We start from the raw sequence: 13,320 nt of genomic DNA, 5'->3' as shown, positions 1-13,320 counted from the left end.
TGAACACAATACCAGGCACCATTTCAGGGTTTTTTTCCCATTGGCAAGGGCTTCCTTAAATACGTCAAAAATATCAGTCACGTCATGTGGCCCTGCATTTCAAGGAAACCAGGACATGAACTATGCAGGACAAAGTGTATTGCTAAGATAGAGCACCCCACAATGTTCTATTGATGGGATCAAACCATAGATGGCACAAAAATAATCAAACATTTGTATCGCAGCATATGATACTTTGTGTGCCGTTTGTTACTGAGCTAGAGACACAGTGCAGCCTCTATGGCCATGCCATAGTAATGGGCCAGCCAGCTCCAGATAAGGTCCATCACTTAGACCAAAAGCTGAGTAATCACTTCAGGCTGGCTCTGTTAATGGGACAGAGCACCTGAGCCATTTGTCTGGAGCTGTGACCCCAAAAGGTAAAAATATGTACTTTTAAACTGCAGTGCCTGGCCCTGAAGCACAGCTCACATACTGACATCAGTTCTTTTTTTACGCATTAGCCCTTTGCAAGCCAAGCTGGCCCTGTTAGGTACTTTAAACTCTGGTTAGCAGCAGATGGGGGCGTTTGGGTTATCAGTGCACAGACAAGGTGCACGCTCGCACTGTGTGCCACGCTTGGGGTGTGTGTGTGAATTTTGGCCCAAAGGGTTGTCGCTACATTTGCAAACCTTGCACGTGAACCCCAACCAACTTTGAGGATGGGCATCCAGCCTGCACGCGAGTGCAGGCTGCAAGCCTGGCCCTGGTCCACCGCTGATGGCCTTGAAACTTTGGAGCTGGGGTGTGTGACATGCCTAGCCTCCGAGCTACAGTAGCTGGCGGGGAGGGCGAAGGAGCCCCTGCACAGCACATGCTCTGCGGCCAGCCCAGGCTGCAATGTGCATGTATTGGCAGGCTCCTCTTCCCCTCTAGGCTGCTGCCCTCTGCTGAGCCAGCCCCCCTGCAGCATCCCTCTTCGGCCGCTAGAGGGACTCGTAGCTGCAGCCCGTCTGGCGGCGGTTTCCGTTTCCTGTGCGCTGAGCTGCCCGGCGCGAGGGGCCCCGTGCAGGTAGGAGCGCGCGCCCTGGCCCAGCTGGAGCAGGGAGCGCAGCGCAGCGCAGCGCAGGGCGGGCCCGGGGGGCACCAGCGGAGCCTGGGCGGGGGCTGACTGGCCTCGGGTCCTAAGGGGGAAGTGGGGACTGGGTGCTGGGGAAGGGAACTGAGCCCGGCCGCCACTTTGGGCTGAGGCAGGAATCGTGGTTCTCTCTGGTGCAGCGTGTGCAATGGCATACGTGTGCGTGCAGCAGTGTGCACTAGCAGGTGTGCAACAGTGTGCAATGGCAGCCAGGGGTGTGCGTGCAAGTGTGCAAATGACGTGTGGATGCAGCAGTGTGCAATAGCACACACATGTATGCAACAGTGTGCAATGGTAGGCAGGCGTGTGTGCACAGCACTGCAATGGCAGGGGTGCGTGTGCAAGTGTGCAGATTGTGTGGGTGCAGCAGTGTGCAATGGTGGGTGCGTGGGTGCAGCACTGCAGGGGTGGGTGCGTGGGTGCATGTGTGCAAATAATATGTTTGGGTGCAGCAGTGTGCAATGGCATACATGTGTGTGCAGCACTGCAGTGGCAGATGCGTGTGTGCAGATTGTGCAAATAACGTGTGAGTGCAGCAGTGTGCAATGGCAGACGTGTGTGCTGTTGCTGACTGCAGGGTCTGGTACTTGTCATGACTAGCTTTGTGGCATGATGGTCACATCCCCTATTGCAATGCCTGGTAGCTGCACTTTGGCAGGTGTTGTTGGTGGCCATAAGCACTGAATAAAGGCAAGCTGCTGCTTTCAGTGAGAGATCCCCCCAGAGAGCCACCCTGCTTCCACAAGGAAGCGCACGCCCCTACAGATGGCAAGTGGTCGTTCAGTCACCTGGCCTGTACCCTGGGACCCACTGTGTGAGGACTCCTGGTGTGTATGATCGGGTCGAGCTGCTTGGGAAGCATACATATGCGTGTGTGCAGCATGTAAACAACATTGCTTGTTTATAGTATATTTGTGAAATTTCCCATCCAGCTGGGTTCTCTTGTGCTGTGCATGGTCCTGTTTCACGTGGAGGGAGGTGTTAACTGCTTGATTCCACTCTTACAAATTCCTCATTTGCATCAGGTGAATTAAGCACCTTGTGACTGCTGTGGTAACCTTGTGGTATCTTGATATTCTTGTTATTCCGCAGGTGGTGATATTCATTTATTGTGGTAGCAACCAGCAGCTCCAGTCAGGATCAGGGCCCCAGAGGTCCAGGCCTTGCACAGCCACACGCACAAAAGACAGTCCCTACTCTAAAGAACTTACAGTATTACACCCCAGTCCTCCGAAGCTTTATGCCTGTGCTTAACTCTATGCACTGTCAATAGTCAATGGAATTACTTGCAGTGCTTAAAATTAAGCATATGCCTAGGTCTTAGTAGGGTCCGGGCCATAGCAGTAGAAGAGTCAGAAATTAAATCTATGTTGAAAGCAATATGCAGTCAGGCTAAAATCATGTTTTGGAGAAACAGAGAGTGAGTTCCTGCCTCTGGTTACTAATGATACTTAAAGTGATTGAAACTGAAAAAAAATCTAATTTACTTCTATCTCTGGTTTTGGTTATTTTTACATTTTGTATTTGGACAATGAAAATAGACCAGTGGCTTTAATGTTTTGGTTCTTCTGTATTAACCCATGAAACAATGCAGGGAATGTTTTTTAATTTTAAAAAATTGTTTGAATTTAAAGGGGCATGACCTAGATAGGGGCCAAATTTTTAAAATGTGTAAGGAGTGGGGGAAGCCCTCCAGCTTTTCTAAAAACCTAACACCAACACGATTTGTACAAATTAAAGGGGAAAAAATCCAGTGAAAACAGTTGCTTCTAAACAAAGATACTTCTCTGCAGAGATTCCAACTCTGCCCCACAGAGAACCTGAAAGTGAAATTGACTGAACAACAGTAGAGGTGACTTTATTGATTCCCACTGTCTACACTGGGAGAAATGCAAAAAGTAAAGAAAGGAACTAAATAGGTTCTTAGATCATGCTCATCACTAGGAAATCAGAGCACCTAATGTGTTACTAGTAACACAGCAAAAAGTGTTTTGTTTGCAACATTATCATCTTTTAAGTTCAGTGTAGTTAATGGTTTTAAAACACCTATGGAATGTTTCTGTTTATAGCCAGTGTTGAGACCACTTCTTAAAAAAACAGAACCAAGACTCCCTGATCATTGTTTCTAACTATTCTATTGATTAAAATTAGGCCACAGCTAAACTAGGAAATATTGTTGGGTTTTAAAACATATTAATCAATGTGTTTTAACTAATACGAATTTTAAATAGGGCTTTGGTCCTAGTGTAGACAGGACAACTCATGTTTAAAAACATGTTACCTGGTCATGATTAACCCTCAACTCTCCTTATTTATCCTAGGCTACCCTTAGTGAGACTTTCTCGCTAGTTTTGTGTGAATAAAAGATTTTTCAGTTCACTAGCAGTTTAAAAAAAATGTTTTGGGTCAAACTGAAAACTTTTTTTCAGCAAATTGAAAAGTAAAATAAATTTATTTCAGGTCAAACAAATCATTTTGTTTTGACAAAACTGAAACATAGTTTTGATCATTTTAAAACACTTTTGATTGTTTTGAATAAAATTAAAAGATACTGTGAAACAGAATTGTTTAATGTTGTTTTTCCAATCCAAAACATTTAGTGAATTTGTGTTGGTTTCATCATTGGTGTCACCAAATCATCATTTTTTGCCCAGCTCTGTATCTGATGCTCTCCTTCCAGAAACATGTAACTGATCTATGTTTGAACATCTCTCTGATTTCAGGGAGAAAAGAAGAATCCATCTCTTGGGCTTGAGACATATTCTGGATCATCTTTGAATAGAAGAGCACAATGCCTTTTTTGCACGGCTTCCGCAGGATCATTTTTGAGTATCAGCCACTGGTAGATGAGATCTTGGGATGTTTGGGGATACAGGATCCTGAAAAGCAGGAAACTCTAGAGAGGTAACAAATTTCAAGCTTTAACTCTGTGACAGCGTTTTGGTTTTTTTTTCTTAAGTAACTGAATAAAGGATTAAATAAGTGATTGTGGGTTACTACTCTAAGCTTATCTCCACAGAAGTTCCTCTGTATAGCTGTGTTGTATCTAATTAACACTCTAAATCGTTGTTTGTATTACAGTAGCATGTGGAGGTCATACCTGAAATCAGGGCCCCACTGCTGTATAGGCATGTTGTAAGAGGTGGTCCCTGCCCCAATGAGTTTACAATTTAAATAGACAAGACACAGAAAGTGGACGAGGCAGCAGAGAGGTGAAATGACTTGCCCAAGGTCACCTGCCAGGTCCAATGGCAGAGCTGGGACAAGAACCCAGGTGTCCTAAGGCCCAGTGCAGTGGTCTAGCTGGTGTGCCATCCCTGAATCACTGACTGTACCATCAGAGGCCTTGGCTGTAGGAAAGCTGGATGCTGATGTTGGATGGATGTGGGTGCCAAGAAGATTTGGGGAGCCCTTCAGTAGAGGAGGGCCAATTGTTTACACAGGGGTTAAAAGACAGATTACGGTGTTCCCCAAAACCTGCACAGGGGGTGGTTTAACCCTATAGAGAGACCTTCCCTGTTAGTCTGTTGACCTGGAGCGAACTCGTGCAATAGGAGCTAAGTCAGGCAGCTGACCCTTAATTCTGAGCAAGTGAAACCTCCCCCGGCAGTCGGATCCTAACTGAGAACAGCAGCGAAAGCAGGCGCAGTGCACTGAGGGGGCGGCTGGCTCCCGCAACACAAGACTGGAGCGATAGGAGGGCAGGACACCTGCAGAGACCGTTTTTGGGCTGGGCTTTGTGAAGGAGCCCAACAGAGTTGGGTGCCCAAATCCCATCAGAAGTCAAAATATCTTGGGCACCTCGATCGCAGCTGTGGTCCTTGCAAGGCTGGTGAGAAGGGAGAGTCGTCTAGCGGTTGCAGCGCAGGTCTGAGAGGGTGGTGAGTGGGTCCCTGTTCTTAACACGCCCTCAGATGTGCCATGTGGTTGGAGGCAAGTCCCTCCTGCTGTCTGTGCCTTGATGATTTTTTTTTTTTTTTTTAACTCCTCTGCAAAGTGGAGTTGAGACTTTGCTGTGGTAGGAAAGTACTTTGATATCCTTTGAGGAAAGGTGCTGTCTCAGGGCCTGATCCAAATGCTGGTGGGCATTTCTCCGTTGGTTTCAGTCACTGTGGATCAGGCCCTATATGCAGGTAATGGCAGTGTCAGTGTTAGGCCTCCCTCATGCCCTTTGCCAATGCACATCCCAGGAGAAATGCGTGGAGCTCTAACAATGGGCCACTTTCCTGTGTCTCAAGCCCCAGCTACCTAGCTGAAGACAGTGGCAAATTCTTGGTCCTCAACAAGCTGTTGGAGAGAGAGACCCAGTCCCCATTCTACCAAGAAGGCGTGAGCTACTCTTTGCTGAAGGTAGCGGAACTCGGGCTGGTGCCTGCAGCTGAAATCCTCCTGCAGAATGGGGCCAATCTTGTCTTTGAAGGTAAATCTGGGGGAGATGATGTGTTCTAAGCACATCCCTGTTTCTGACACACACAGGCTCCAAAGGCTGCAGAGAGAGAGGGAAGGGTCGTTTGTGGGCTGGCCGGCGGATTGGAGCCACGATGCAGCGTCCTGGATCTGAATCAAGGTCCCAAGCCCTGCCCCTTCCTCACTGGGCTGGTCATTGCTGAGTTAACCGGTCTGAGGCATGGAGCAGTGTTAGATGTGTTATGAGTTTTGGGAGAAGCCAATGCCCAACCCCCTTCCATCAGAGGGAAGATCAGTGAGCTGGGTGGGATCACAGGATGTTCCACTTTCCCCTCCAAACCCCCGTCAGTGGGTAATAAAATTGATCCTTCGCTATCTATCTCCTAAGACCTTCCATGCCCCTTTCCCTCACAATGGATTGAACCCCCCCCCCAACACTTAAGCCAGGGAGAGGATGCTGCGTTGCCTTTTTTTTTATCAATGTTAATGAAAATGCAATTGCTGGCACTGGGCCTGGTCTCTCCCACCGGTCCTTGGTGCTTTCTTCTGAGCCAACTTCGAAATGTGTTGTGCTAATGGTCTGGGCATCACAGGAAGTCAGTCAGTGCCTTTAGGTTTAAATCATAGGTAGGAACGCGCTGACTTCCCAGGGCGCAAGCACCAGCGTGGTTCCAGGGAAACAGGAAAATGTTAGGCCAGAATCTGATGACACCACTTTGATTTTACCAGCTCTTGGGGCTGGTGATGGGCTAGTGCCGTGGTTTGTCTGGCAGTCTCTGCAGCACAGAGAACGCTGCAGGGGGGACTGCATGGCTCAGGGGTGAGTAATGGGCTCTGTGGCCCCCTCACCTTTAGGTTGCCAGTTCAAATCCACCAACACTGCCAACAAGTTGTTACCGACTGGTGGCTGCTTGTGTGAGATGAGCACGGTGGGGGTTCCAGCCAGTTCAGTGGCCACATCAGACACCTGTGTCGCCAGTCCCAGCAGCGAGCACAAGGATACGAGTCCCCAGGATTAAACCACCCCTTCAGCTCAGGATTGAGGCATGCTGGCTGGTCTGTGCTGACTAGCTTGTCCTAAGTGTGGGCCGTGGATGGCTAGCGAACACCAGGCTCCAGGGCTGTACGTCCGGCTTCGCTCAGCAACGCTCCTTGCATTAGCCCTGCGCGTTAGCACATGGCCTGTTTAGCAGGGTGAAGGGTTTAAAAAGCTGCAGAAACCAACACTGACTCTTCTGTTCAGCCCGTGGCCAGAGAAACCCTCCCTTCCAGCAGTGGCTGGGCTTTTGTGACATCACACCCGGAATGCTGGCTGTGCTCCCGTGGGGTGGCCAGGTTTAAACAGCTGGTCCCGTGATCTGGGGAGCATCCAGATGTTGGGAAGGGGGTGGGCATGGGGGAATTGGGCCATGAATTGCTTCCCTTGCAGGCCCAGCCACACCAGGGTAGCAGTGACAAGCAGTGAGTCTCTTGTCCATCCATTCACCCCTCCCCCCTCCCAGCCTTGCTGCCAGGGATGTGGTTGGGGCCTGCCTGTGGGTCGGAGAGCTTGTAAGGGATGCAGGCTGCCCCACTGTTGCAAAAGCAGGGCTGCAGCCTGCCGGATAGGAGCTGGGATGGAGCTGGCTCTTCTGATCCAGCTGCTGGAGGCTTAGGGCCAGCTTGTTCATCGTCCTAGAAATGAGGCCCGCACAACAGCAGAGCCTGGGCAGCCAGTTGCTTAGCTTCAGCCCAGCCCTTCTTGTAATTCCTCCAAGCTCAAAACCCCATCTGGGAGCTGAACTCTCTGAACCCAGCTGCTTTGGGTTATTCTGCCTTAGCGTGGACTGTTTCAGATGTTTTGGAGGGTGTCTTTAATCCTGAAACTCCCTGACTTGTCGTTCGGTCTGGCCCTAGATCCCGTCACCTATTACACTGCTCTGCACATCGCTGTTCTCCGAAACCAGCCAGACATGGTGGAGCTGCTAGTGCGCCACGGGGCGGACATTAACCGGAGAGATCGGGTATGGAAAGCACCCACCTTAGATGCAGGGTTAAAGGATCTGACCTCTCCTAGGTTTATGGTACTGATAACGCCTCCTGAGAGACCTGGGCCTGTGAATTCCTTTGCAGAGAGCACATGCAGAGAGGGATCCAGAGTGATGCCTGCTTAGCTTATCTCCCTTTAGCTTAACGTCTTGGGGGGCTGGGGTCCACTTGGAGCATTGCATGCTGGGACTCGTAGTTTGCACAGGCTGCACTTTAGTAGTGAGGCCTGGCTGCGGTCAGTCCTTTGCATGCCCTGCCCCATAGCACTAGCGCTAATGGGGGCAACCCCCGCTACTCCCTTCTGGCCGTACTAGCCCTGCTTTTCAACCACTTGTCTGACTGTGGAACCTTTTCGTGCGGCAGTGATCGTTCCATGTGATCTGCCGCCACAGCAAAATACTAAAGCAGAAGATCATTGGCTTTTTCTCGTCCTTGTCGTCTTTCTCCCCACAGATTCACGAGAGCAGCCCCCTGGACCTCGCCAGTGAGGAGCCCGAACGGCTGCCATGTTTGCAGCGTCTCCTGGAACTCGGTGCTGACGTCAACGGAGCTGACAAAAATGGTCTGTGCCCCTTTCCATCATACAGAAAGCGTTAATCCCCCCCCCCCCCAACTCCTGTTGCACTTGATTCCCACCCAGAAAGCAACCGTTGGTATATGTAGCAAACAGAATGGGCAGACAGTGTGATCTAGTTAGAGCAGGGGACGGGGAGGCGGGACACTTAGGTTCTTTTGCCTAGGCTGTTAAATTTGGTTCTGAATTTCTGAATTGCCCAGTGCTCAGCCTGTTTTAGAACCTGTGGAAATTCAGATCCTGGTTAAGACCTTCAAACCCTACTGGCGTTGGGGCATTGGCATCTCTAGGACAGACAGGCAGGGATTTAAGCACATTCGAACATGGTGGGTCCCAGCCATGCCCTAGCACTGCAGTGTGGCAGTGCTCAGACTACCTGGCATTGCCAGTCTCTGGTGCCTTCTGGCTAGCACGCTTCATTCCTGCCCACCCCATCTGTGCTAGTGCCACTCACGCTGTGACATGCTTGCAGTTGTCCCGCTGTGCTCAGGGGCTAATGGAAATGTCACAATGTCAAGTGCTCCCTCTGCTGACTCTAAAGCAGTATTGCGCCAACACGCACTAGCCGCAGGTTGGGTTGCCAACCCTCCCAGTTTTGCCCGGAGTCTCCCAGAAGTGGAGGGTGGGGGGACGGAGCGAGCAGGGCAGAGTCTCGGGGCAAGGATGTTTAGGTTTGTGTGAGTACACAGTTGGCAACCCTATCCCCAAGGCTGCGTGTGCTCCTGCTGCTGCATCCGCGTGGAGTTTGACTAGCTCCCTAAGGGGGTTCCCCTCCATACTGTCATGGTTCGTGGACAGGGGCAGCCCCAACAGGGACTCTTTCTAGAAGTCACCCTGATGTAATGCTCCCCCTCCCCATTTTACGCTCTTCTCCACAGGAAAGACAGCTCTGCTGCATGCCCTGGCCAGCAGCGATGGAGTTCAGATCCACAACACCGAAAACATCCGGCTCCTGTTAGAAGGAGGTGAGGGCAGCCCAGTAGCTATCAGCTCATTGCCCTGTAAAGACCGAGCGCGCTTTTGGGCAGGGCCCGTCTGTTTTGTGCTTGTACAGCACCTAGCCCCATGGTTCCTAGGTGCTACCACAGTGCAAACGTTTGGCATTGACCTTTATTCCCTGCAATAGTCCAAACAGGAGCTTTGTCTCTCCTGATTCACCTGCCCCCAAGTGCAATAACTCACAGCTTCACTCTTCTGGTTCGGGTCTGACAGTCCTAAAAGCTCATGCTTCAGGGCTTCAGCCTGCAGGGGTCAAGAAGAGATTGCCCTTCCCACCCCATTCTGGAGTTTGGTTGGTCTTCTCCCTCTGAAGCATGAGGGATGATCACGGCTGGAGACAGGACATTCGATGAGGAGGGCCAGGGCTTTCAGGTGGCACCAGGCATTCTCTCTCCGAGGTGCTTGGCTGGCTGGTTCTTGCTCCTATGCTCTGGCTCTTAACTAATCGCCATGTGGGATCAGCCAGGAGGGGATTTTCCCCCAGGTCAGGCTGGCAATTCCTATGGGGTTTTTTTTGCCTTCCTCTGCAGCGTGGGGTATGGGTTGCTTGCCAAAATCAGCTGGGTATATCTTGCTTAATCAGTTATTCTACAGGGGCCTGGCATTGGTGCACATCAGTCCCCCCATCCTCTGCCTGCGACATCATAATATTGGTCTAATGTCAGTGGTTGGGTTTAGCATGCGGGTGCTGGGACCTGTGATATACAGGTCAGACCAGATGATTTCGTGGTGCCATCTGACCTTACACTCGACAGCTGCACTCTTCTTAAGCCTATTTGTCACTGTCTGCATGAAACCCTTGTATTGGTCACACTGTGAACCCTTGGTGGAGATTGTTTTAACTGGTTGCACAGGTTGGTGCAGAGAGATGCTGTCCCTCCAGGTGAAACAGTCTCGGTTGCTACGGTGCGCTCCATCAGCTCCCTAAATGGCAGGCAGAGGAGGGCTGGAGATGAGTGACGATCAGTGGCTTGGGGCTGCAGTTCAGAGGAGAGGTACCATGTGCTGTGACACATACCTACACCTGCTCTTCGGGGTCAGCCCCCTATTCTAGGGAGTCTGCGTCCACTGCGGCATCTGACCATGGGTCCCCCTTTTGTCTCTGGCTTCAGGAGCAGACGTGAAGGCCACCACGAAAGACGGTGACACTGTCTTCACCTGCATCATCTTCCTGCTTGGTGAGACGGTTGGCGGGGATAAAGAGGAGGCGCGAATGATCAACCGCTTCTGCTTCCGGGTCACCCAGCTGCTGATGGCCCATGGTGCTGACCCCAGCGAGTGCCCAGCCCATGAGTCCCTCACGCACATCTGCCTCAAGAGTTTCAAGCTTCACTTCCCACTCCTGCGCTTCCTGCTGGAGTCGGGGGCCTCCTACAACTGCTCCTTCCACGGCCCCTCGTGCTGGTCAGGCTTTCACATAGTCTTTGAGAGGCTGTGCTCCCACCTCAGCAGCTCGGAAGACGACAGTTTCTCTGCTGACCTCCTGCAGAAAGCAGAAACTGTCCTAGAGCTCATGGTGGCCAGCTCACAGATCCCCAAACTGCCCAGCAACTTTGACATCAACTCCACCAGCTGCAGGTTCCAGGGGGAGAAGATCAAGGCCCTTTTCCACTCCCTGAAGCAGCTGCAGCACTCACCGCAGGCCCTGAAACATCTCTGCAGGGTATACATCCGGCAGCGCCTTGGACCGTGGCCAGTGGATGTGAAGATCAAGGCACTTCCCCTTCCTGACAGGCTAAAGTGGTATCTCCTCATAGATCACGGCAACACTTGCGAGGAGGACATCTGAGCCAGGCAGGGCACAGACCTGGAATCCTCACTCCAATCCCTCCCCAAACACTCTGGTGACTTGGTTTCCCCACCCAGAAGAGCAGGAGGTTCCTTATGGTCCAGCCAGTGTTTTGTTTGATCATGCTGTCCACAAATACTGCTGCAGGGCGTGTGCATTTAGGCACCACATGGGCCTGGCTTCTCTGGGAAGGGACACCCTCAACAGCACATTACCTGTATCCCACTGAAGTGTGATTCGGGGTGGGAGGGTAAAGGGATAAGTGGATTGGGCTGGTGATCTGGACTTTGTGCCTTTACGAGCAGTGAGTGTTGGTAGGAAGGCTGCTTCGCACGGATGTACAGGAAACGCCTGCCTGGAGTTGGGATCATGAGCCCGGTCTGAGGAGCAGAAACCAGAGTAGACTCAGGTGATGCTCCCCCTAGGTTGTCCAACTGCATGTGCCATGTTGTTTGAATTAGGCTGAGGAACAACCAACCATTCCCCCTCTCCCTCATGCACCCACCAGTCTCCGGCCGCGCACTAAACGCAAGAATGGCTGAAGCAGTGTCTTAGACAAATGGCTGCTTCTAACTCTGCCACCTCTGGGGAGTGCGGCCTGTGGCGGGAAGACGCCTCGGGCTGCTAAGAGAAAATGTTCAACGAGCGCCTCCGCCTCCTGTCTCCTTGGGAAGCTAGCAGGTTTCCCCTCAGGCCAGGCCCAAGCGCAGGCAGTGCTGGCCGAGGGAGTGATGGCCTTTTGCCAGCCCCCTCTGCGCAGAGCCTTGAGCAGCCTTGGCTCTCCCAGCACTTGGAAAGCAGGAGATGTGGCCCTTTGCAGCATGGGCCACGTGCCAAAGGAGCAACTAAATTCACCCAGGATTTCCCAGAGCCCTGGTCAACACTGGCAGTCACACAACAGCTTGTCCACTTGTACCACCTGCTAGGACTAAACAAAGAACAGAGAGAGGTTAGCATTCTTGCTCTCTCTCTTTTTCCCCCAGGCATCTGCCAAGCACTTGGGGCGAAGGCTGGTGTCCCTGTGAGCCAGGTGGGCTGTGGGCTCAGAGAAACATTTACAAATGAGAGGGAAGTGGCAGGGCTGGGCGCAGCACCTGAAGCTCTAGCTCAGGGCTTTGCAATCTACTGATATTGCAAGTGGAGGGCGGCACCTTTTGCGGCAAGAGGAAATGATTGGCTTGTGAAATGAAGTGCTCAGGGGCTACTGGAAGAGATAGTATGAACAGTGCTAACATGGGGCCTGGTTGTGGATTCCCAGGCCAGGCTGTCCTTTCAGCTTAGTCTAGTAGCAAGGTATTCCCAGCTCCTGGGGTTGGGGTTTCTCCACGCTGCTGCCTGCACCACTCAGTGCCTTGGGGGTGGTGGACAAGTCTACTCGAGCAGAGGAGCCACTAACCTTCTTTCCAGCCTAGGCTCCTTTGACCCTCCCCCTGAGGCCATGTCTTGGGCTGGAGGTGCCTCCTCCTGGAGGCCGTGCACTTTGCAGCATACTTCTTGCAGCACTCAAGGCCTGGTGGCAAAGGGTGGGGCTCTCGTTTTCTTCGGTTAGTGCCCTGCTAAACTCTAGGTGTGATCTTAGCCTGGGGCTGCAGAGACAAAAGGCCAAATCACAGCACCACCCACGGAGGGCAGGTTTCCCTACAGCATGTTAATTACCCTAAGTGCCAAAGCCAAACAGCTGCTAAGCCAGTCTCACCCCTGGGAGAAAAAGCAAGGCTCCAGTGAGGAAATCCCCTGTGATTCGCCTCCAGTTACCAGCTAGGCATGAAAAGCCTTCAAGTATCTGGGGCTAACATTGCAGCTGGGTAGGACATGACGCTCTTCCTCCTGGGCCATCACCTCTACCCATTTGTTAACACTCAGCAGGGTAGGAACATGAAATTCACTCTCCTGCCAAAATCCATCCACTCATGTCTCCCCCCTACACCCCCACCCCAAACACTTCACAGGAGCAGCTGACAATCATATTGACAAATGGGTGTAAAATGAAACACTGTGCCAGTGTCTTGCTGAGCTCAAGCCATTAAACATGACCTATTGTCATAGAAAATGGATGCTTGTTTCCTTTGGGGTGGGGACTCCCCAGGGGCTCAGCAGCTGGGCCCTACCTGTCCCTTAGGGGGATGAAGACTTAACAGCAGCACTCTTCAGTGGGGGGAGCTAGTTGCCCAGCTGTCAGTAAGTGGGTAACACTGAAGGGCCAGGCCCCATGGAATCATTCCTTATTTTCAATGAGAGATGGAGGCAGCGATTGCCCACACACATCTTTGACCGTGGGACTAGGTGTAGGACTCGCTTTTGAGCTTGATGAAACGAGTATAAATCTGGCATAACCCAAAATGATGCCAGCTCCCAGGATTTACATTGCTAGCGGCAGTAGAGAGAAGCCAGATTTACACGAGACTG

At 51.6% G+C, this 13,320-nt stretch overlaps 1 protein-coding gene across 7 annotated transcripts; it reads left to right on the top strand.

Moving 5' to 3' along the window:
- Positions 1 to 967: 967 nt before the first annotated feature.
- Positions 968 to 12,964, top strand: ASB6 (ankyrin repeat and SOCS box containing 6). Of its 7 annotated transcripts, none has more exons than XM_075060720.1 (8): positions 1,030 to 1,051; positions 2,911 to 3,015; positions 3,841 to 4,021; positions 5,356 to 5,537; positions 7,421 to 7,527; positions 8,006 to 8,114; positions 9,005 to 9,091; positions 10,238 to 12,964. In XM_075060720.1, exons 3-8 carry the CDS (start codon positions 3,909 to 3,911, stop codon positions 10,912 to 10,914), a joined length of 1,275 nt encoding a protein of 424 aa, XP_074916821.1. In that variant the 5' UTR covers positions 1,030 to 1,051; positions 2,911 to 3,015; positions 3,841 to 3,908; the 3' UTR covers positions 10,915 to 12,964. The 7 variants fall into 7 exon arrangements, with proteins under 7 accessions (XP_032653605.1, XP_074916821.1, XP_032653604.1 ...); XM_032797713.2 differs by lacking the exon at positions 1,030 to 1,051 and adding an exon at positions 1,219 to 1,302; XM_032797712.2 differs by lacking the exon at positions 1,030 to 1,051 and adding an exon at positions 1,976 to 2,142.
- The last annotated feature ends 356 nt before the right edge of the window (positions 12,965 to 13,320 follow it).

Source organism: Chelonoidis abingdonii, chromosome 24, assembly GCF_003597395.2.
Source record: "Chelonoidis abingdonii isolate Lonesome George chromosome 24, CheloAbing_2.0, whole genome shotgun sequence".
Taxonomy (NCBI): Eukaryota; Metazoa; Chordata; order Testudines; family Testudinidae; genus Chelonoidis; species Chelonoidis abingdonii.
This window is presented reverse-complemented; position numbering and strand designations above follow the sequence as displayed.

Bases quoted from the DNA above. Each gene is read 5' to 3' on its own strand.
- ASB6 (XM_032797714.2), top strand. From the start codon at position 3,909: ATGCCTTTTTTGCACGGCTTCCGCAGGATCATTTTTGAGTATCAGCCA. The intron at 5,538-7,420 runs GTAAATCTGGGG...GTCTGGCCCTAG, and splicing joins GGCCAATCTTGTCTTTGAAG to ATCCCGTCACCTATTACACT. The intron at 8,115-9,004 runs GTCTGTGCCCCT...TCTTCTCCACAG, and splicing joins CAACGGAGCTGACAAAAATG to GAAAGACAGCTCTGCTGCAT.